The 24,329-nt window shown below is 41.9% G+C and overlaps 1 protein-coding gene across 11 annotated transcripts in view; it reads right to left on the bottom strand.

Moving 5' to 3' along the window:
• The window catches only part of zranb3 (zinc finger, RAN-binding domain containing 3), a 180,007-nt gene that overhangs the window by 116,919 nt on the left and 38,759 nt on the right, over positions 1–24,329 (bottom strand). For all 11 annotated transcript variants that reach the window (XM_061802428.1, XM_061802437.1, XM_061802392.1 and 8 more), the window contains 4 exons: positions 24,056–24,287; positions 16,034–16,119; positions 12,809–12,980; positions 4,561–4,695 (listed from right to left, as the gene is read on the bottom strand). In XM_061802428.1, the coding sequence (XP_061658412.1) occupies positions 4,561–4,695; positions 12,809–12,980; positions 16,034–16,119; positions 24,056–24,287 (625 nt within the window). The remainder of the gene's footprint in view (positions 1–4,560; positions 4,696–12,808; positions 12,981–16,033; positions 16,120–24,055; positions 24,288–24,329) is intronic.

Below are 24,329 nucleotides of genomic sequence, written 5' to 3'. Positions count from 1 at the left end.
ACCTAAACTTAATCACAAACTCCCTAAATATAAGCAGGACGTGAAAAGTCCGATGGGACGAAAATAACAGCCTAGACCACTGTTTACTTCCATTAAAAACATATATGCGCACTTCCCCGTGCTCTCCTAGGCTCCTCTGATCACTGCTTACTCTACTTAATACCTACATGCAGACGAGCACTTAACTGCACAAAGTCTTTGGAAAAATCAGTTCAAAAGATGGCCCAACGAGGGAAAATTAGAACTTCAAAGCTGCTTTGACTGCACAGACTAAAGTGTCTTTGAAAATTCAGTGAGGAGGCTAGATGAATTCACAAATATTGTTACCGCATAAGTCAGTTTCTGTGAGGGGGTGTGTGTACCAACAAGAACTTTTTGCATGTACAATAACAACAAGGCGTGGTTTACAGCCAGTCTTAGGTAACTCCGCCAGGCTAAAGAGGTTGCATATCATAGTGGAGATAGGGCCCTCTACAATCACATCTGAAACCAGCTGACTAAAGAAATTAACATTGCAAAGAGGGACTATGCAGCTAAACAGGAAAAATATTTTGGGCCTAACGACTCCAAATCAGTCTGGCACGGATTACAACCGCTCACTTATTACAATCGACGTTCCCCCCCATAAGTAGAAAATGAGTGGGCTAGCCGACGACCTCAATAGCTTTTACTGCAGATTCGAAAAAGACACTTTCGCACCACGCACCTAACCAAGCCATACAACCTTCCACTCCATCGTTCTACATCCATGAAAGGGACATTAGGGAGATCTTCAAACATCAAAAAGTCAACAAAGCCCTGGGCCCAGACCTTGTGTCCCCATCCTGCTTTAAAGTCTGCACAGACCACCTTGCTGTCTTCACATCACAAAGATCTTCAACAGGTCTCTAGAACTGTGTGTACTACCTGCTTCAAACGCTCTGCCATCATACCGCTCCCCAGTCTCAGGTCTTAATGACATGACTGTGGTCATGAAGTCCTTTGAATGCCTTCTGCTGGACCAACTCATTTGCATCACAGGTCCCCAACTGGACCGACTGCAGTTTGCCTATAGACCTAACAGGTCTGCAGATGACGCCGACAACACGGGTCTACTCTTCATCCTTGAACATCTCAACAGCGAGGAAACATATGTGAGGATCCTCCTTGTGGACTCCAGCTCTGCATTGAACACCATCCTCCCTGAACTCCTCTCCTACACAACTCTCCAGTTCAGCGTCTCGCCTACCATCTCCCAGTGGATCTACAACTTCCTGACCCACAGGACACAGCAGGTGAGGCTGGGGAACACCAGCTCATCCATACACACTATTAGCACCGGGGCACCCAAGGTTGTATTTTCTCCCCTCTGCTCCTCTCACTCTACACAAAAGACTGCACCTCCAGGCACCCGACTGTCAAACTCCTGAAGTTCGCAGATGACACAACAGTCATCTGCCTCATTAAAGATGGTGACGAGTCTGCGTATTCACAAGAATTGGGGAGACTGGAGCTTTGGTGTGGCCAACACAAGGTAGCATTGAACACTCTAAAGACTGCAGGGATGATTGTGGATATCAGGAGGCATCCTTGACCACATCTGCCAATTGTCCATTCAAACATTTTTTCCCCTCTGGCAATTAAGTCATTAAACTCTTGATCAGCAAACCTACTATTTTCTGTCTTGCGCCATTAGTGAGACATACCCTCATATCCTGCTGGTCCAATTAGTATCAGTAATATATTCTGTAGACTCTCACACAATTAGTCGCTTTAAACTGCACCCTTTGCACAATTGTCATTGCACTGGTCTATTACAGGAACCGCGAACAGGTAAGGGCACTCTGTACAAGTTTAACATAATGTGGGATGTTGACGCACTCTTAACTGTTCTGAATGAGATTTTGGATGTCTGTGCCTCTTAAATAGAATCGTTCCTATTAAATGAATGTCTCTTCTTTGTTCTTGTTTGTCTTTTGTTCTGAATGTCATACCAGGGCGGCACCGACTGCCGGAGACAAATTCCTTGTGTATTGTTACACACTTGGCCAACAAAGCTGATTCTGTTCCTGACAACAGTCGCACTCATAATCACACTTTAGGCCACTTTAGAATATCCATTTAATGCATGTTTTTGCCATGTGGGAGGAAACCAGAGTGCCCGGAAGAAGACTCCACACAGGCGAGGGCAGGACTTGAACCTCGGTCCTCAGAACTGTGAGGCAGATGCTCTCATGCTTGGTCATGGCCGCGGTACAATTGTGGATCGTTTTCATTTAAAATTTTTTACAGTCCATCAGTCCATTCTGTGTTTATCATTAACAATAAAAAATGCACTTTGCCAAAATTGTAATACAGGGTTCCCTCGCGACTTTAAGGTTAAATTTTTGCAGCTTCAGAGCTTTGCGTCCCCCCAACCAAAAAGAAAAGAAATAAAAAACCCACCCATATCAGTATTGCGTGAAGACGCATGGATAAAAGGTGCGTGATTGGTCCCCGGGTCGACATCCACCAATGAGAACATGTGTGGATTTATCCCGTGAGCTGACGAGCTGCACATCATCGAAACCCCACCCATCAACTTTCTTCCACTCTTTTTTTTCCTTCTCCTTCCTCGCCGCCATTTTATTTGATGTTGAATGTGCCATAACTTTTGCGGCACGCCACAAAGGCGTGATTGAATCCACGGTGTGCTACATAAAATCAGTAAAACTGCTTCAATAACTTTTAATAAGGAAGCGAAACATGTGGTGACTCTGCAAAATAAGAGCTTGTTCAAATGGAAACTGTGTTTGCTTTGTGGACAGATTACATAAAAATGGCCCAGTGATGATGATGAAGAGGAATATGATGACGATCAGTAAAAAAGTAAAATGATCAATGATAAAATGATCAAAAACGGCAGAATTTCCGCTTTTGTGGTGTGCCATCATGATGTGAATAAATGCATGGTGCGCTAAATAAAATCCGTAAAACCCCTTCAAAAATTTTAATGAGGAAGCGAAACGTTGTGACTCTACAAAATAAGAGGATTGTTTGAATGGAAGCTGCGTTTGCTTTGTGGACAGCAGATTGCAAAAAAATCGCCCCGGTGACGATGTTGAAGTGGCTGAAGAAAGTGATAATGAGCATGCAAGGATTAACCTTTTCGAGGACGATTCTTTTCGGCAAGTAAAGATTGGTTTGAAAAATTTCAAAAGTGCTACGACCTCAGAAGCGTTCCTCTGTACGCGGAGGCTTTCTCCAGCAACAATAATGCTGCTCGTCATTATGTGGAGGCAGAATTAGCACAAGACATCGACGACAATAAGGTACAAGCTGTCGAGTTTGGCAAACAGTTGACAGGGTTATTGTCCTTGTACCGTGGAATTTTGAAGCAGAACGAAAAACAAAGTCAACACCATGTTTTTCTTAAAGATAAAAACCTTTGTTACACCGTCAGCACTGTTGGATTGATTGGATTAATTGCACATAAAGTTATCTCATATTTGCTCTCTTGTTTTGCTTTGAATTGCTTGATGCTTAATGTGATGCAATGAAGTGAGACACATTACATGGGACGGAGCGGACGTCATAATGGTGAGACACAGGGAACATCAGAACGGTGAGACGGCGGGTACATCACATGGGTGCATTGGGAAGATTCTGCGCTCTACAGGAGAAGACATCACGAGTTTGCTTTGTTTGTCACAGTTGCTCATGGTTGCTTTGTTTATTGACTCACGCTTTGTTTGTCACGGTTGCTTACAGTTGCTTTGTTTTATCACATTTGCTGTGTTTGTTACGTTGCAGACCGCCCTGAGGAAATAAAAAGGAGGATTCGTGGGGATGTGGCCAGAATGGGCAGGAGATTGTAACTGTATACATTCCCTATGTTCTACTCATGAGCAAAAGTTCCTCTAGTCTTCATTCCTTGAATATCGTACTTAAAATGTCCCAAGTTGCGTAAACTTGACAAGCCCCTACCTTCAGCAGATTCTCCGAGTGAAGAATGTTAATTCCGTGCTACAATAAAAATTGTATTGTTTTATTGTTGTTTTACTAGACACTTGTACTGTTGTAATTTTTGTCTCAGGTATGCAAAGTATAAATATTGTACTGTTGACACATTTCAAATATTATGGTAGCCACGCACATGCACACACACCCACACACAGAAAGAAAAACAATTCCCCATCTTGAAGCTAAATTGCCAGCGCCTCCATCAGAAGTTTCCAGTTGATGAATGGTAACTGTACAGTAAAATAAAACAGTGTTTTATAATTCGTATTTATATTATAGATTTATCATACTGTATAAATTATAGTTAAGGTTTTATAATCAAAGCTTTAACTAAATACTTTTTGTTTCAAATATGCAAAGTACAAATACTGTTTACATATTTTAAACGTTCTGGTACCCACATACATATACATCCCCTGGTTGTGGTTTTTCACTTTTTGCAGGTGGCTCTGGTCCCAATTAACTGCAAAAAAATGAGGGATTACTGTCCTGTAATTTTATAGAAATTTTCAAACCACAGAGATTGTGTTTTTTTTTTTTAAATGAGTAATATTTTTTACAGTGCAGGTCTCCTATTACCTTGGCGGTTGCTGTTTGCTTGTACATCCGTGTGATCAGGCTCATGACCTCAGCGAAGGAGTTGCTGATGGCAACAACCTCTGACCCAGATCCCTTCATCAGTCTCTCCCACTCTGCAAAGCTGGCTGTGGCCTCCTGCAAAGCAAGGAGAGGGCAACGGTAGTGGGTTTACATTTTTATTAACATCTTTTTCTTTCAATCTCATGTATTTTTTTTAGATATAAAGGGCAAAACAATTAATGGTGCTACTGGATGTCCTAGTTTTCCTGGAAAGGAAAGAAAGATGGAGGGAAAATAGGGAGAGAATTCCCAAGGATCAAACCCCCTCCAACTTGGATACTGTGTTAGGTTGGTCAGGAGTATCTCCCAATTATAGCTGCCTTGTGACAAGCCGGGGTCGAAGATGGAGAAGCAACCAGGCCACTACAATAAATCAAAGACGCCTCGTGTGCTCTCAAGGTGATTGGCGAAAAGTATTTAAAGAAAGAGTGGAGAGTGGAAAACAATGAGAGCGGTTGCTAGCAGCATGTGACTTGCTGTTCATAAATAGTTTATTTTTTTTTTAAATCATAAAAAGGAACAAAAGTCATTTGGTTAACAGCAGGGTGTCCAATACTGTGGCACTATCTTCTAATATAATGCACCACAAGATATAGAAGCCTGACAAAAAATCTGCATGCTGTATTGAATCACTGCAAAACTTGAATTCATTTCTATGCAGCATGGCTTTTGAGTTTTGTTTGTAATTTTCAGATGAATCACACAAAACATCAACACACAACTTTTAATATACTCCTAAAGTGCTGCTTGTGAACCATATGGCAAGCTGGGAAAGGTAGTAGATGAGGTGATCAGGGAAGAGAAAAGAGGAAAGAAAAAAGATAAACTGCAGACTTATTAATGTGCACATCTTGTGAAGAGTTTCTTGGCGGGATTTTTGCACTGTGTTTAAGATAATAAACAAGTTTTGATTGGAACATGAAAGTGTTTCCATTCAGTGAAATCATTAGCATTTCAGTAGAATTTAGTCAAAGTCAAGGACGAATTAATGAATAAATGGGACCATTTTGCAGGAAAAAAAAAAAAAAAAAAAAAACAACCTCCGTTCCATTTATGCTTTGTTGCTCAGATGTTCCACTCAACACTACCTGCATAAACAAGGGTTTGACAGTCGGCAAATAAGTTTATATTCTAATTATTTAATGTTACAGTCAGATTTAACAATCCGCTGTTGTTGTAAAAATGAGTGGCTAAACACTCCACCCTTGATGATATTCACTTGACCACCACAGACAAAAAGGCCAGGGCTAAAAATGTAAAGGGCAGGTTGGGCATAAAAAGTGTCTGGCTGTGGAAGATAAAAGCCATCATTAGAGGGGAAAATGAGAGGATCAGGGCACAGCTAGTGAGTGGTCCCGGTATACAAATTTTTAAGGGGGGTTGGAGATGGTGGGTGGGTATCTTGGGTTCTAAGGTCTTCCACATTATTTTTTTACATTATGGTAGGAAGCTAACATCCCCCTTTCACATCATTAGCCGGAAGATTCTCTATTAGCATTTTACGACTGACAAACACTGAGATTCATCTAATAACTAAAGAGGAAAAAGTAAGGAGCTGCGCCACTGCCTACACCTGAGACAAATTATCTGCTTCAGCCAACTTCAGGTAAGGGAGCTGGCCAAGAAAATCTACAAAACATAATTACTTTTCCAATAGTTGTGCATCTACGTACCTAATTGGCACCTCTATGGAGAAGTGATTACATTAAGCAACTAAATAAAGCATTCGGGGATATTTAGGAATAAAAATGCAGCATTGTCAATTATTATCATTATCTTATTGATGTGTCACTCCAAAAAAGGTCATATATAATATATTAATACAATAACAAAATATAATATATAATGAAATATGACTTAGTGCATTATTGTCATCACTTCAAGTGCTCATGCACGCTTGCAGCTGGTATGTAAAAATAAATAACTGGTGCAAGTTATCTCCAGTGGGAATTCCACCCCCCGGTCTACAATGTACAAAATTTTAAATTGCTACATCTCAAATGCCCCTCCTGTAAACCATCACCTTATTATGGTACTGTAATTTTTCAGGTATAATGGGCACCCAGGTATAATACAACCTTCCCCCAAAGTTGACCACAAAATTCGGAAAAACCCTTCTACCCATGTATGATGCAATTTTACAATGCATAATTTTGCTTCTACTTATATGATGAAAACATGAAGCATTATGTGCCTTTTGTGAGTTTTTTTTCTAAAGTTGAGAACTTTATTTGAACACATAATTCTTTTTTTAATTTACTTGATCTTATTTTGAAATTCACAGCCCTAATTTTATTTAGTAAACCAGAAAACACACGGTTGTGCTTATATGTTTGATTACCCAGGCAGAATCTGTAGGATGGGTATAATTCTTTAAAAAAAAAAACATGATGGCCCAGGCAAAAAGCATTTATTTTTATTTTAATGGGATTCAAATTGAATGCTCAAACCTTTCAGAAAAGCGTTCTTAAAAAAAAAAAAGCCATGAAAAAAAATAATGATGGTTGTTGTGTAGTCATAAGTCATATTTTAAAAAATGATAAATATTTCAAAAATTCTGCCAGCACACATAAACCCATGAGCACAACTGTATATATAGTCAGTGACACGTACCCCTGTCATATAGGAATAACAACCACTAGGTGGTGGTGCTATATTAGAATGAAAATTTACACCTCTCACATAACCTCGAGGTGGTGGTGACATTTTGGAATGAAAATGTATAGCTTTTTCATAACCACTAGATGGGGCCATACATTTATAAAATGTGAATGTTCTATTTTTCTATTTGCCCCTATATTTATGCATAATGCGCACTTTTGATTTTTGAATATTTCGGGGAATAAATGCGAATTATCGACGAGAAATTACAGTCGGTGCTTGTTGGTGTTGACGAATGCACCAATGCAATAGCAAAGCATTGTGGCATTTGAAGTATTGACAGCGCTTGTGGTATATTCCGCAGATCTGAGTTTGACATACATTGGAACCTCAATAAAATGAACCCCAACAGCATGGATATCATATAAAACGGACAGTGTGACACTGTGTTCAAAAATAGTTTCCATTTGTAACTTAATCCATACTTTTCGGACTACAAGTCGCAGTTTTTTTCAGTTTGGCCGGGGGTGCGACTTATTCTCCAGAGCGATTTATATGTGAAATGAACAACACATTATTACATCCATCCATTTTCTGAGTTGCTTATTGTTTATTTTCACACTGAGAACCGTAAAAGGGCGTTCTAGGCCCGTGTATCTGTACTTGCGACTTCTGAAAATTCAACACTTCAACATTAGCTGTAACTTATAACAACTGAGAAGGACTGAATAAAAATGATATTGAAGAGAAAATCATAAATCTGCAGACTATTTTAAATAAGATTGTTATGATGGTCCCTTGAGCTGCTTTTATATCCCCCAAATCCAAAATCCAAATCTTCACCCCGACTATCCTCTAATCCTGCAACCAGGGAGCGGCTTTGCCCATTTCTGAGCCCAGTCACACTTACTAGAGCGAAATTAAATAACCAACAACAAGCTAAGGCTAGCGACGAGCTAACGCTAGCAACGAACAACACTAGTGAGGTCTACATTGGACCACAAAGGAGAAGACTACAACGAGGACTGTGAGGATTTAGAGGACACAACCCTCAACTTCAACTTGCTCCACTCCTGCTGGGTGAAACACTGCAGGGGCATTGTGGTTAAATCTCTTTTATCTGTTTTTCTTCTATCTTCATATGGGTTTGGAACCTTACTTTAATTTAGCCTAGGTACTATGTGAATTGTGTACCTTGTGTGTTGACTTTGTTTATTTGATTGTCTTTATTTGCCTATCTGCAGCCCTATAGGTGGCACAAGCAAGTGCAATCTGTAGGGCCGTCTCAAGCCTTGATAAATGCACAGGGTTGCGTCAGGAAGGGCATCCGGCGTAAAACTGTGCCATACACAATGAGTGTTCATCAAATGAATTCCACACCGGATCGGCCGTGGTCCGGATTAACAACGTCCGCCACCGACACCGTTAACCTGCGGGGCGTCAGTGGAAATTTAGCTACTGTGTGTCGAAGACAAAGAAGCGGAGCTTAGTTGGGAGATGTCGGAAGACACAGCAACTACTACTGAATGTAGGGACTTTGAATGTTGGGACTAAGGCTGGACAAGGTCAGGAGTTGGTTTAACAAGATTATTAGGAGAAAGGTTGATATATTGTGCATCCAAGAGATCAGGTGGAAAGGTAGTAAGGCTAGACATTTAGGAGCAGGGTTTAAATTATTTTATCATGGAGTAGATGGGAAGAGAAATGGCATAGGGGTCATTTTAAATGAAGAGCTGGCTAAGAAAGTCTTGGAAGTGAAAAGACTATCAGATAGTGTGATGAGGCTGAAATTTGAAATTGAGGGTATTATGTATAATGTTATTAGTGGGTATGCCCCACAGGCAGGATGTGACATCGAGTTGAGAAATAAATTCTGGAACCAACTAGATGAAGTAGTTCTGAGCATCCCAGACAGAGAGAGAGAGTTGGGATTGGTGCAGATTGTAATGGACATGTTGGTGAAGGAAAAAGGGGTGATGAAGAAGTGATGGGTAAGCACGGCATCCAGGAAAGGAAGTTTGAGGGACAGATGGTGCTGGACTTTCCAAAAAGGATGGAAATGGCAATAGTGATCACTTTTTTCCAGAAAAGGCAGGAACATAATGACCTACAAGAGTGGCGGTAAAAGCACGCAGGTGGATTATAATCTGTGCAGGTGATGTAATCTGAAGGAGGTTACTGACTGCAAAGTAGTGGTAGGGGAGAGTGTAGCTCAACAACACAGGATGTTGGTGTGTAGGATGACTCTGTTGGTGGGTAGGAAAATTAAGAAGACAAAGGTAGAGCAGAGAACTAGGTGGTGGAAGCTGAGAAAGGAATAATGGTGTGCGGCCTTAAGGAAAGAGATGAGACAGGCTCTCAATGGACAGGAGGAGCTCCCGGAAGACTCGATTACTACAGCCAAGGTGATCAGAGAGACAGGCAGGAGAGAACTTGGTGTGTCTTCTGGTATGAAAGGGGAGAAGAAAACTTGGTGGTGGAACCCCAAAATACAGGAAGTCATACAGTGAAAGAGATAAGCGAAGAAGAAGTGGGACAGTGAGAGGACTGAGGAGAGGCGAAAGGAATACATTGAGATGAGACATCGGGCAAAGGTAGAGGTGGCGAAGGCTAAACAAGAGGCATATGACGACATGTACACCAGGTTGGACACGAAAGAAGGAGAAAAGGATATCTACAGGTTGGCTAGACAGAGGGATAGAGATAGAAAGGGTGTGCAGCAGGTAAGGGTGATTAAGGATAGAGATGGAAATGTGTTGACTGGTGCCAGTAGTGTTCTGAATAGATGGAAAGAATACTTTGAGAAGTTGATGAATGAAGAAAATGAGGGAGAAGGAAGCGTGGAGGAGGTAAGTGTGAAGGACCAGTAAGTGGTCCTGATGACATACCAGTGGAGGTATGGAAGCAATTTGGAGAGGTGGCTGTGCAGTTTTTTACCAACTTATTCAACAGAATACTAGCGGGTGAGAAGATGCCGTGAGGCTACAGGGAGAAGAGCGAGGATGGACGACTTAAAATACTTGGGGTCAACAATCCAGAGCAATGTTGAGTGTGGTAAGAAAGTGATGAAACAGGTCCAAGCAGGTTGGAAAAGCTGGTGGAAGGTGTCTGGTGTTCTATGTGACAGAAGAGTCTCTGCTAGGATGAAGGGCAAAGTTCATAAAACAGTGGGTGAGGCTGGCCATGATGTACGGATTACAGACAGTGGCACTGAAGAGACAACAGGAAGCGGAAATTGAGGTGGCAGAAAAGAAGATGTTGAGGTTCTTGTTCAGAGTGAGCAGGTTGGATAGGATTACAAATGAGCTCATTAGAAGGACAGCCAAAGTTGGATGTTTTGGAGACAAGGTTCGAGAGTGCAGACTTCGATGGTTTGAACATGTCCAGAGGTGAGAGAGTGAGTATATAGGTAGAAGGGTGCTGAGGATGGAGCTGCCAGGAAAACGAGCGAGAGTTAGACCAAAGAAAAAGTTGATGGATGTTGTGAGGGAAGACAAGAGGTTAGTGGGTGTTGGAGAGGAAGATGCACGAGATGGGCTTAAATGGAAAAACATGACACGCTGTGACGCCCCCTAACGGGACAAGCAGAAAGGAAAAGAAGAAGGTTGCAAACCAATGATGACAAAAGTACTTCTAATTAATGTGACTTCTGGTGCTTCATACGTCATTAGATTAAGCTTCATGCAGCCGTTGAGACTTCCATCTGTTTATCATGACCGTAATTCAATTTGATTTGCCATAATGGTGATGCAATGGTGAACGGTTCTTGCCAACAAAGGCATGTCTTTTATTCATTTGATTATCTTGTTCTTATATGAAGTTAGCAAAAGGTTTATTGCCAACATCGAGGATGAATGCTTTGGCATACTCCCCATCTGTGAATGTAGAAACACAGCAGAACCCTCCCTCTACAAAAAGGCTGGCCATTGTGGTTGAAAACTTTGGTAGTCCTCATATTTTTTTCTTTGAGCGACCATTGTCAAAAGCGTTTCCATAATTTGTTGTTCCGATGCGATCGGCATTCTACCAGAAGTCAGTGGACTACGGCAACCCCACTAGGACAATCTGTCTCTGCATCATTTGTGTTGGCTGCCACCCCAAACTACAGCAACCCCACTAGGACAAACCTTCTCTGCGTCATTTGCGTTGCCCGCACGACAGAAATCACATGTACAGTTTGTCAATATGAGGGCTCCGCGAGTCATATGCAACCACCAAAAGAGCCAGGTATGGCTCAGGAACCTATGACTTGCAAGCCATGCCTGGGTGAATCCGCCATGCAACTTTCCAGGATGGAGCTTCCGTGACAACCAAAACCATCCTGTCGGGATTCAGAAAGGGTGGAATAGGCTCGTTGTACGGATGGTTTTGGTAAATTTATTAGTATGTAATTTATGCCATCGTTATTGGAATAACTCTTAATATAATTAATGTTAACATACCACGCACTTTCTCAGTTGTGTCATGTAACGTAAGCATACCGTCCAGCCTGTTGTTGCCGCTATTTTATTTTTATTTTAAATTGTTCGTCATTTAAATTTTAAATGACATGTCTGTTCGTGGTGTTGGATTTTATTATATAAATTCCAGTGTGATTTATTCATGTTTTTTCTTCTTTTTTATGCATTTTATGGCTGGTGGGACTTGTACTCTGGAGCGACGTATAGTCCCGAAAATACGGTACAGCTGTTGACAAAGTCTGTTTGTTCCAGAACTGGTTGGTGTTGGTTACTAGCGGTATGGCGCAATATAGGCAGAGACTGGCAGGTACGCATTTCTGGTCATACATAGCCAATATGACTAGATCTAACTCACAAATGTGCCTATGTGGTGGCCATGTTGAATGAGGCAATGTTTCCACTTGGCTGCCATGATGGCAGGACTTCTATTATCCTGTAGTAGCATATTTAGCATAGTCCTATGCGCTGCAGAGAGAGCACACAATGGCTGCGGTGTTAATGGAAACAGGAATGCAACACACAAGTATCCAGTCTGAAACATGCAATTTTTAATACAGTAAGTTATTTTCTCTAAAGTCGTTCATCTACAACAACAGAGTTTTAAGTAGGAAGCATTTATACTTCATGGCCAATGAAAGCAACTCTCCTTTGTCGAGTATGTCAACAATGTACACCAGTGGAAAATTGGATACATTTTGAAACTCTTCAAACATTCTCAATATTTAAAAAATATTTATGTACAATAGTTTTGGACTGTACTGGACGTTATAGCCCACAAATGAAGCACAAAACATATTTGTACTGAACAGTAATAATATGGGTACAGATGGTTACCAAACAATTGGCTGTAACAGACAACCCCCCCGCCCTTACTACTGCATTTTATCAAGGTTCCATCATACAGTACATGATATACATCCTGTTAAATGCGATGTGTATTGTGAATGTATGTCGAACGAGGCGGACCCGAAAACATGAAGTAGGCCTTCATTTTATCTTGATTATTTGTGGTCCTTCCAAGCTATTCCTAATATATAATGTCGATACAGTACATTAGTGGACTCATGGTGGCCAGCAAGAAAATATACAGATGAACACTACTTAAGGGAACAGTAATGTAAATTTACCTTAGCAGCATCCTTTGGAAGGTCGAACGGAATGCGCTGGCGGATTTTGGGAGGAAGCTGACTAAGCACCTTAGCCTTAAGGCGACGGATCATGATCTGGCTCAGCTGCTGGTGCAGCTCCTCCAGGTTAGATGCCCCCCTACAATCCCACTGCCTGCGAGGCCCAAAGTACCTAGAGGAGAGGAATTAAGAGTTAAAAAGCTATTATAGGCTGAAGCAAACTCCTATAATTGTGATTTTTTTTACTGAGGTACCCTCAAGGACTAGTTAAAAACATTTAAAAATTCCACATTGGAGTAGCCTGGAACAACAACAGTCTTGCACTGTGAAAAGCGGAAAAGCTCTACTAACACAGATGGGGATCTGTATTTTTGTATCAGGGAAATTTGTAGGGCAGCAAAGTAATTTGTCTCAAGGCCACAGCAAACTTTCACAGCTATCAGCCAAAAGAGGTTTTAGAATAAAAATGGCCCTGTACACAAAGGCTGGTTATCTGCCATGCATGTTGGCTGGACAGAATGAAGAAGGGGTTGCCAAAATGTGCTGCTTTCCACTTGAGTGTTTTTGGACTTGTTATTGCTGAGGAAACAGAAAGGCAAATATGAAGAGGCAATTTTACATTGCTTTACCTTGTGTTGGAGCTCAGGCTTGCTTGACTACAAATCTTAAAGCGCCACAAAACTTTTTTTGTCCAATGAGTAAACGTTCCATTCGTTGCGGTAGATCAGCCTACATATTATACGGTGTAATATTCAAAAAAATTTTAAAAATAACTTAAATGAAGCTATTTACATGTTTAGATAAAATAAAAAGTTGAATACGAGTAAAACAAAATATGACTGTGTCATGAAACCAAAACAAATCTATTAGGAGGGGGTTCAGAACACAAACAAAGAATCGTAAGATGGGAAATATATGCTCTATATTTTAGTCATAATATATCGGATTCAAATTTTGAGTATGTACCAATGCATGTATGTAAATAAAGACACTTTTCCCCCAAAAAATAGAATATCACGGAAAAGGTTGTTTTTCATGATTCTTTTCAAATAGTTAAAGTTTCACAGGTTATAAATTCAGTACCCACAATTTACATATTTCATGCGTGAGCCTGGTTTGAGAAGGGGGTCCACCTCGCACACTAATGGGGAGGTTGTGGGTGCTGGCAGGAATTTGTGAGGGGGTTCCTAGGGTCTGTGCTACAGGTTTGGGTGGGGTAGCTCCTGATTTTAAAAGGAGCATACCACTGGGGGTGGGGGATGGGACTGATACACAGGGAAGGGCCAATGAACCTGGCAGCCATCGTAACGGGGAGAGGTAGGGTTCTCACTTAGTTGCATCGCAATGCTCCTGAGACTGGGGCTCCCCTCTCATGGCCCACTGATGCCCCCTGGGTTCCTTCCCTTATCGTTTTCGGGTCTAGGGCCCCTATCCCCAACCCTTTCCAAAAAATAAGGGATGATCTCCCGTCCTCTGATTGGTTGGGGACTGGTGGCATCGTTGGGGTTGATGGGGGCTTCTGGCTCTCTAGGGGGCAAGATTGGGGGCGTGTTGGGCTGTGGGGGTTGGGTTGCCTGGGGGGATGGCATTGGATCCTTGCGATCCCGTTGTGTAGCCCGTTGACAGGGTATCTCAGCAGGGCTGGCCCTGGGTCCCTTTGTGTGGGTTAGTGGGTGTTGGAGAGGAAGATGCACGAGATAGGCTTAAATGGAAAAACATGACACGCTGTTACGCCCCCTAACGGGACAAGCAGAAAGGAAAAGAAGAAGGTGATGTCGCAAAGCAATGATGACAAAAGTACTTCTAATTAATGTGACTTCTGGTGCTTGGGAATTCCACCGGATTTGTTCTCGGGTGGACCCCTGGGCCAGATCACGCCCTTGATTGATTAGATGGAGTCCTCAGCATCTGTGGTGCAGGCACAGCAATCACAGGATGCTTCTGCCAATCTTTCTGCATGTAAAATAGTGTCAATTCACTTGCATGTGTCCGGCACTGACATTGGCACTCTTTCACTGGGTGTGGGACCAGTCACTTATTGCGACAAATAACTTCTGAATATCCAAATTGCTTCTTCATTCATACTTTCGTTCAACTGTATTGTTTTTCACAAATAATCATTAACTTTGAATTTTATAGCTGCAATAAATTCAAGAAAAGGTGGGACAGCTGGCAAAGAAGCCTGAAAAAGTTGAGGAATACTCAAACACCTGTTTGGAACATCCCAGGGGAAGGGGCAAATTGGGTTGAAGTGGGTGGCATGATTCGGTAAAAAAGGAGCTTGCCTGAATTGCTCAGTCATTCACGAGTAAAGATGGGTCGAGGTTCACCTCTTTGTGAACAAGTGCGTGAGAAAATAGTCAAACAGTTTAAGGACAATGCTCCTCAATGTACAATTGCAAGCAATTTAGAGGTTTCACCACCCACAATATTAATTTAAAGACAAACATTAAATGCCTGTGACCTTCGAACCCTCAGGCAGCACTGCATCAAAAACCGACAATGTGTAAAGGATATCACGATATGCGCTCAAGAAAACTTCAGAAAACCATTGTTTGTAAATACAGTTCGGCGCAACATCCGTATGAGGAACTTAAAGCTATACTATCAAACCAAAAGCCGTTGATCAACAACACCCAGAAACGCCGCCGTTTTTTGTCGTTAAAAGAAAATTTGTTGTAACACACTGGTAAACATGATCCTTTCCCAGCTTTTTGGGGATGTGTTGGTTGTACAAATCGGACTGCAACCCAAAAAATATGCGTAAAAAATACCTCAGTGTTCTCAGAGTCCAAACAACTGAGCAAAGCTGAGCCCATGTTGAACGTGGAGCTGAGTAAAGCTGAGCGATCCTGAACGCAGACAAGGTGTACTGAGATAAGACACTGCCCAGTTCGAGTCAAGCAGGCATGTGAGCAAACACATATGAGTGGTTCTCGAGATTTTTGTTTATATTTTCCCAGTACTTTCTTTGTCATGGGTCCAAAGAAAGACAGCGGTGCGACCAGCAGCGAAGAAAAAGGAAAGTTGAGCGAACCACAGTGGATTTAAGGAAGAAAGTAATCGCCAAGTATGAAAATTGGATTTGTGTTTGTTACGGCTCTTGATAACCAGTATTTTATGCCTAAGGTCCTTTAGCTGTAGTTCAGCAATTAAGCAGAATAATTATGGGAATAAAGTGTTAAAAATGTGGTTAACAACAGTTTACGTGTCAATCAGTCTCACCTGTAATGGGCATTACAGTATTTCTTGGCGTAATCAGTCCATGTTCCAAACATTTTAGGATAAAGTGCATCAATCTGCATAAAAAGCTGTGAAACACAAACAGGAAACAAACTTTTAAATCTGCAGACAGCTCGATGCGAGATCATGTTCAGTCATAATATAGAGCTTTCAACAGTCCATTATCAACACTATTTAGTCCCTGTTTACAATGTTTTTTTAGCCATTGAGTTAATTTTGATGACTGAAAAAAGTGATGGAAAAAAAAGAATATATTTAAATCACACTTTTCCATTTTTACACTCCTTGTGACAAATACTTTAATGGTATTTTTTTTTAAATTTGATTCCTTCATTTTCCATGCCATTTCTACTCTACTAGTTGGGGACATACTGGAGCCCATCACAACTATCTTCAGGTGTGAAGCAGGGTACACCCTCAACTGGTTGCCAGCCATATGCAGGGCACATAAACACAAAACCATTCACACCTATGAATTTAGTCTTCAATTAACCCACCTTGCATGTAAATATAGGTTTGAGAGATCAGACTTTGATGGTTTGGACATGTCCAGAAGTGAGAGAGTGAGTATATTGGTAGAAAGGTGGTGATGATGGGGGTACCAGGCAAAAGAGCGAGAGGAAGACCAAAGAGATGGTTGATGGATATTGTGAGGGAAGTTGGGGTTAGAGAGGAAGATGCAGAAGATAGAATTAAATGGAAAAAGATGACCCTGAACGGGACAAGCTGAAAGGAAAAGAAGAGGAAGAAAAAGTCTTTAACATCACTTTGGACAAAACTCTGCCGTATTGTAGGGTGTTCTAGCATGAACTTCGCATTTAAGGTCACACCACAGAATCTCGATTGGATTTTAAAATCCCAACTTTGACTTGGCCACTCCAAAACTAACTTTTTTTTTGGTTTGTTTTTTCAAACCATTCAGAGGTGGACTTGGTGGTGTGATTCGGATTAGTAATATATTTTGTAGACTAACGCACAATTCGACACTTTAACCTGCTCCCTTTGCACAGTTGTCATTGCACTGGTCTGTAACAGGAACTGCGAAGGGGTAAAGGACTCAGTACAAGCATTACACAATGTGGGACGTTGACACACTTATCTCTTACCAGTTCTAAATGAAGATTTTATATATTGCATGACTCTTATACGGAACAGTTCCTATAAATAGAAATGTCTCGTTCTTTGTTCTTATTGCTTTGTTGTTCTTTGTTCTGTATGTCGTACCAGGGAAGCACCGACTGCCGGAGAAAAATTCCTTGTGTATTTTTACACAGTTGGCCAATAAGGAGGATTTTGTTGTCATGCTGCATGATCCAAGAGCGCTTGAGTTTGTGGGCATGAATTGATGGCCAGACATTCTCCTTCAGGATTTTCTGCTACACAGTAAATTTAATTGTTCCAACAATGGCAGCAAAGTTATCCTGTTCCTGTGGTAGCAAAGCAATCCCAGACCATCACACTGACGAGACCAGGTACAGTTAGGGAAATGTCTTTATTCAGTCCAAGGTCGAAACAGATGCAGGCAGTCCAAAGAAGCATCAGTACCAAAATCAGCAGACGTGAAGGCAGGGTCGTTAACGAGGCAGGGTTCGGTAGACAGAGTAGCAAGGACATAGGCAAAGGGTTGCGGGAACATGACTTAGTGGTACAATGATCTGGGAAGGACCAGACTGCATGCGTGCCAATATATACATGGACCGTAATCACCAAAACGAGACACAGGTGAGCGCACCTGCTCATCGGAGCAGGTGTGCGCTGCATCGGGAACAGACACACCCAACCATCAAGGTTCTTTTTATCAAATGCTGTGCAATTTTACGCCAGTTGTAATGGGCTGCACACCTTTCAAAAAGTTCAATTTTGGACTTGTCAGTTCACAGAATGTTTCTCCAAAAGTCTTGAGGATCATCAAGATGTTTTTTTGGCAAATATGAGACGAGGCTTTGTATTCTTTCCTCACAGCAGGGGTTTTCGCCTGGGAACTCGCCCATGGATGCCATTTCTGGCCAGTGTCTTTCTTATGGTAGAGTCATGAATGCTGAACTTAATTGAGTCCAGCGAGGCCTGCAGGTCTTTAGGTGTCATACGAGGTTCTTTTGGGGCTTCCTGGATGAGGCGTCGTCACAATCTTGGAATAATTTTAGTTGGTCGTTCACTTCTGTAAAGGTTTGAGTTACCCATTTTATCTATTTGTGGATAATGGCTCTGACAGTGGTTCACTGGAGCCCCAAAGCCTTGGAAATGGCTTTGTCACCTCACTTTTTTTCTTACTCTTTCATGAATTTCTTTGGATCATGGCATGGTGCATTGGTTCTTGAGATCTTGTAGACTACTTCAGGTTCCGAGATTTTAATAGATTTCTTGATTCAACACGTATGGTGGCAGTCAGGTTTAGGTGTGGCTTGTGAAATTGAACTCATCTTTCCCAAATTTGTGGTTAGTCACACAATAAAGTTTAGCATTTTGAACATCAAATATCCTGTCTTTGTAGTGTATTAATTTGTGTAGTTTGAACAAAATTTGCTCATCATTGTATTCCTTTTTTATTTACGTTTAACACAACATTCAAACTTCATTAAAAAATTGGTTTATATGATACGGTTTGCAACCAGGGAACAAAACGAATGATATGTGATTGGTTGAAAACAGTGAAGCGAAAGATGAGAATTAACTTGTCTTTTGCCTTCCCAACCAGTGTAGAAAATTAGTTGTAAAATGGAGGCAAACAACATGGGCCAGAGTCTGAGACCCAAGGAGTCAAACCATGCAACTTTTTTTTAGCTTTCCCCTGAAGATAATCCCACTCATTTGGAACCAGAATCAAAACTAGGAAGTGGGATTGGAATCATTCAAATTCAATTATACCCAACCAAAAGTACTCAGGTTTCCTCCCACAACCAACAAACATTGCTCATTAGGTTAACTTAAAGACTTAAATTTGCCCATAGGTGTGAATGGTCCTAAGTCTCTCACCAAAAATCAACAGAGCTAGGGTTTAGGTATCTGTGGTCTGTAGCAATTGACCCCTCCGTACAGGGCACTTAACCACGCCTCCTTAAATTACGTCACCCCACGTGCGCTAACCTCAGACAAACAATTAGCAAAAATGGCGGCGCAGGAAGAAAAGACTAGAGCGAAATTGTCCGATTTACCAGGTGATTTCTCACTCGCATTCTTCGCGAAGAGTGAAATATCGTTGAAAAGCAGACAGCAGGGCTTCAAGTATTTCAGCGAGGGGTATTTACATGCATATCGACGGAGAAACCATTGATCGCGCAAGATCTTTCCGGAGTCAGAGGAAGACCGAGAAGCCACATAATATAATATATTATAACCCAAAGACGAATTCGTCATTGACAGTTTCCTATTTCCGTGTTACATACCACACTTGCGTGCAGAATCTGTATGTATATCTGTATAGCCGTTTGTGAACCGCCGTATGAAGGAAAAGAAGGCGAGGCTTGATTTAAGAGTTGTTTCTCTCGTTTTCTTTGTGTAACGTCACGTGCTCCCCTCAATAATTATTCTTGAATTAGTGCCGAACCTACGTAAGTCCCGACTGAGTACGACAATCACTACTTTAGTGTCCTCAAACATCCTTCCTTCAGTCTTGGTGTCTCGGTGCACGTCGATGGCTTTAGGACTCGGTAGTCCGGTTTAGCTTAGCTCGCTAGCCACCAACAAAGACACACGTTTCTGAAGTCATGTCCTCGCAAAGTATCGCTCAACACAGATCAAGTGTGTCAATCATTCACACGTAGCTATGTTATGCAAGCGAAGAACTGCTAATTCATTTATATGAGACATGTATTGAAAATCAAATATAGGGCATACCTTCATGTAAACATAGTCCAGTTTAGCGTAGCTCGGTAGCCGGCAACAAAGAGACACGTTTGTGCAGTCAGATCATCGCAAAATATCACTCAACACAGATCAAGTGTGTCAATCATTCACACGTCGCTATGTTATGCAAACGAAGAACTGCAAATTCATTTATATGAGACGTGTATTGAAAATCAAATATAGGGCTTACCTTCGTGCAAACATATCTGTACCGGTTGATTTTAGATGGATTCAGTTGATCATACGATCTTCCACAAAGTTTGATCCATCGAAGACATTTTTCGTACTCGGTCTTCTGTTCCGGTTGATTTTAGATGGATTCAGTTGATCATGCCGTCTTCCACAAAGTTTGATTCATCGAAGACATTTTTCGTACTGGGTCTTCGGTTCTGGAAAGGGTACGAATTGAACTCCACCAACTAGCCTTTCAGGATACCTGTCGTCACTATTACAAAGTCCGTGACTACACCTCTTAACCATATCTATTGTTAAAGAACTCAAATACGCGATAAAACGCTAACAAAAGCTATACTGGACCATGCAACGTTGTCTGAGGGAACGGCGGATGCAAAAAAAGGGGCGTGGTTTATGCAGATCTCTGGCCTCTGATTGGTCAGTGACGCGGATGACGCAATTACTACGGAGGGGTCAATTGTCAGACTGGAGTGGGCAACACAGGAACCACTGACTCCACCAAGTCCATGATTTGCTTCCGATTGGGACAAACTGTCACCCCCAACAAGCACTTCCCCTCCCTCCATCGACCTTCCTACTCAAAAACTCAATCGCCACAGGCAATTCCTTTTCACGGCACTGTATATGTAATAGTCTGATGGAAATTTCATCTGACTGCTTTAATACTGGCACGGTGGATCAGCTGGTAAAGGTCTCAAAGTTCTGAGGTCCCGGGTTCAATCCTGGACCCGCCTGTGTGGAGTTTGCATGTTCTTCCCGTGCCTGCGTGGGTTTCCTCCGGGCACTCCGGTTTCCTCCCACATTCCAAAAACATGCAACATTAATTGGAGACTCTAAATTGCCCTTAGGTGTGATTGTGAGTGCGCCTGTCTCAATGTGCCCAGCAATTGGCTGGCAACCAGTTCAGGGTGTACCCCGCCTCCTGCCCATTCACAGCTGGGATAGGCTCCAGCATTACCCGCAACCCTCATGAGGATAAGCGGCAAAGAAAATGGATGGATGATTTAATACTGATGTATCAAATACTAAAGGCATCAATTAGCTGCTTTCTTTAAAGGTCAAGTGTCGTCAAACGGATGACAGCCAATATGGTCCCATCCATTTTTTCACCACAAAACATGATTTTGAAGTATACAGCTTTTTGTAACTCCCGCCATGAAAATCCTCTCGGGGATTTGTTTTCGAGAAGAAGCAGGAAGTGACGTAAATGACAGCGGCGCCCCCTCGTGGACTCGTTTGTTTCCATTAGTTTTACCTCCGGCAAGGTAGCTTGTTGTTCCTTCATGTTAGCCAAAATACGTGCTCATTGCATTGCTGGACATTGCTTGAAGACTCGGGAGAATGGAATTACCCTTCATAAGTTTGAAAGAGACCCGGTTCATTGTGAAAAATGGATTGCACGGTTGCAGAGAATGAGAGCTTCGTGGGTTCCAAATAACAGGTAGGTGTATACAGCTCCAAAAAAAAACCAATACTTTGGGGCTGACCACATAATCGGTCTCACATAACGTAGCAAAGGATCCGCGTATGAAATGTGTTGATGTGCGCATGCAGCTACTAAAAAAAATAATAGTTTGGGGCGGACCACGTAATCTGTCTCTCTCATAACGGAACAAAAGATCCACATATGAAATGCGTCGTTGTGCGCGTCGCCCAGCCAACAATGTCTCGATAGTGTTCATTGCGTACTGCAGGGACTTTGAACATACCCCTAATAGCAACATAGCTCAGCTCCACCTCCTCCTTATATGCCACCACGGGCGCCGAAACTCAGCCAGACTGGCTGAGGCTTCACGTTCGGCGGTCACAGCTTCTGCAAAGGCTGTGCGTCGGTCTTTGCGACAGGGGCGGCTCTGAAGAACCCAGCCGAGAATGCGTTACTCAGTCGCGTGCACACATAAAGCGCCCCGGCTCGACTGTGAGCAACCCCCTAAAGCAGCACCAATCGGCTCTGTCATAGGCCACACCAGCCGACTGCAATGAGCCGCGATGGATCATCTCCGCCGCGGGAGTGGATCGGACGGGATGCGGTTTGGCCGTGATCGGATATCATCTGAATATGGCTCGAAACACTAGTGTAACATTGCCCTGAGGGCTTGAAACAATAGTGTAATATTGCCCCGGTAACTTCACTCGGTTGTGTGGTGTTGTCCTTTTTGAAAAGAGTTTCGGTGTCAGAATTGGCGTTGGAAAAATGTCTCTGTTGTTTGGCTTCCATAGTAGTAGGCACTGCGCGTTTTCAATGGCGGGAGTGACGATGAAGCCAAGGACAGAGTACGCGACTAATACTTGGATGTCGAGGGACACTCAATTGCGCAACATTGTGCATGGATGACGCGCTCTCCGCTCATTTTTTTTTTCCCCGTGTAGACATTGAAGTGAATACTGTTCTATGTATTTTTCATTACAATATCTATTTTAGAATGTTTATAGGGATGTCAGTCCCTCTTTAATCAGGTCCCACACTATATCTTGGGACTGTAAATATAGATGAATGCTTGGGCGCCTACACACAACACACGCACAAAACCCACGCACGAACGCATGCACACAATTGGCAGGAATTTTGTATTTGTAGCAGTGTCTGAGCTAATGACAGGTAATCAGCAGCATTGTCAAGAGATCTGTTCAGAATTCAGCACTTGCTCATCATACGCTTTATAGACATCCCCACCCCCAAGCCTTCTTCACACTGTGGATATAATAGGTGGGTGGAATGAGGGCACGTCACGAACAGTGCAGTGTGCCCTGAGCTGTGCACTAACCTGATGTCAGCCAGTGAGTAATGATGGCAGTGCAATGGACACTGGCAAAGAGGAAAGGGACCAGGCTTATCAGATTTACAATATGAATGGTAAAATGATATACCCAGTTTCAGATTTTAGTAGTGGAGAAGAAGACATCTAAAAATTAAGTTCACCACAACAGTCAAGACTTGATAGATCAATGAGAGGCTTGGTTCTAATGAGGCAGACAATTGCTGGTTCTTTTTTTCCCCCCATTTAATTTGCTGACAATTTTTCAGACCCCTTCCAGAAAAACAAAACATATTATTCAGAAGGAATAAAGGTACATGCATGCAGTAACTATTTTACAACGTGAACAGAGATAAGTGAAACCCCTCAGGTGATTAATAATTCTGAAAACATGTGTTATCTTTTGCAAAATGTGCTATACGAAAGGTAATTGCAAAACACTCAACAAAGTTTTAATGTAAGAAATGCTTTAAAATGTATTGGTCAAATTTTAAATTTAATTCTGCCTTTTACATATTTTTACATTCTAACTGAAAACATGCACAAGTGTCAAAGCCAAAACAGGTGAAAAGTGTGTTTGATAAGCCCACAACAGGCTGACAGTAGTTCTTGTGGAAATCTATCTGCAATATTGAGACTTACTGGAGCAATTTTGCACCTGATGAAATAGAATATAGTTGCAGTCTCGCATCTCAATATAACATATATAAAAGTAATATCATAAATCATTATGGACAAGGGAATGACTGTGTTGCTCACAAACAACATTGTCCTGTGAACAGCCATTTTTATTGTCCCTAAATTCAATAGTTTCCATCCCTGTGTGCTTTGTTATTACTTGTTTCATTTATTGCAGTGCATTCATCTCTTCATATGGAGCTTTACAAATGAAGTTTTTGCGACAAAACTTATTGGAATATACAATATATTCTATGTCACGTGTTGTTGGAAAGAATTAATTGGTGTTTTTGACACAGGCAAGTTCCAAGGGCCAAGAGTCGAGTTCACTTTGTACCATGCTAAAATCGGAATCCCTTTTATCCAGCCCAATTTTCTGGTTATCTTCTACATATTTTTCTCACACAATTTATTTCTTCATAAGACACCTGCAAAATAATCTCATTCAAGACAACAAACTTCTGTTTGTATAACTGACCAAAATACACGCCACTGTATATCATTAAATGTACATTAAAACTATCTCCATTACCTCTTCAGGGCGACCCAGGGCAGGCGTACCGGTAAGCAGGATGGCTCGCTTGGCACTCCGAATGAGAGGCACCAGAAGCTTAGTTCGAGCTGCATTCCTGGACTTGAGGTAGTGTGATTCATCCACCACAACCACAGAGAAGGCCCGCCTGCTTAGAGCTTCCACCAGGGGGCGTGCATCTGTAGTGAGGAGGCCGTAGCCCAGCACAGTCACTTTACTCCTGCTAATACCCCTACGAGGACAAAGAAAAATTAAGCATGAGGTAATTAAGGAA

This window comes from Syngnathoides biaculeatus, chromosome 2 (genome assembly GCF_019802595.1).
Source record: "Syngnathoides biaculeatus isolate LvHL_M chromosome 2, ASM1980259v1, whole genome shotgun sequence".
In the NCBI taxonomy this organism is placed as follows: domain Eukaryota; kingdom Metazoa; phylum Chordata; class Actinopteri; order Syngnathiformes; family Syngnathidae; genus Syngnathoides; species Syngnathoides biaculeatus.
The sequence above is the reverse complement of the archived record's forward strand: the minus strand, read 5'-3'. Positions and strand labels throughout refer to the sequence as shown.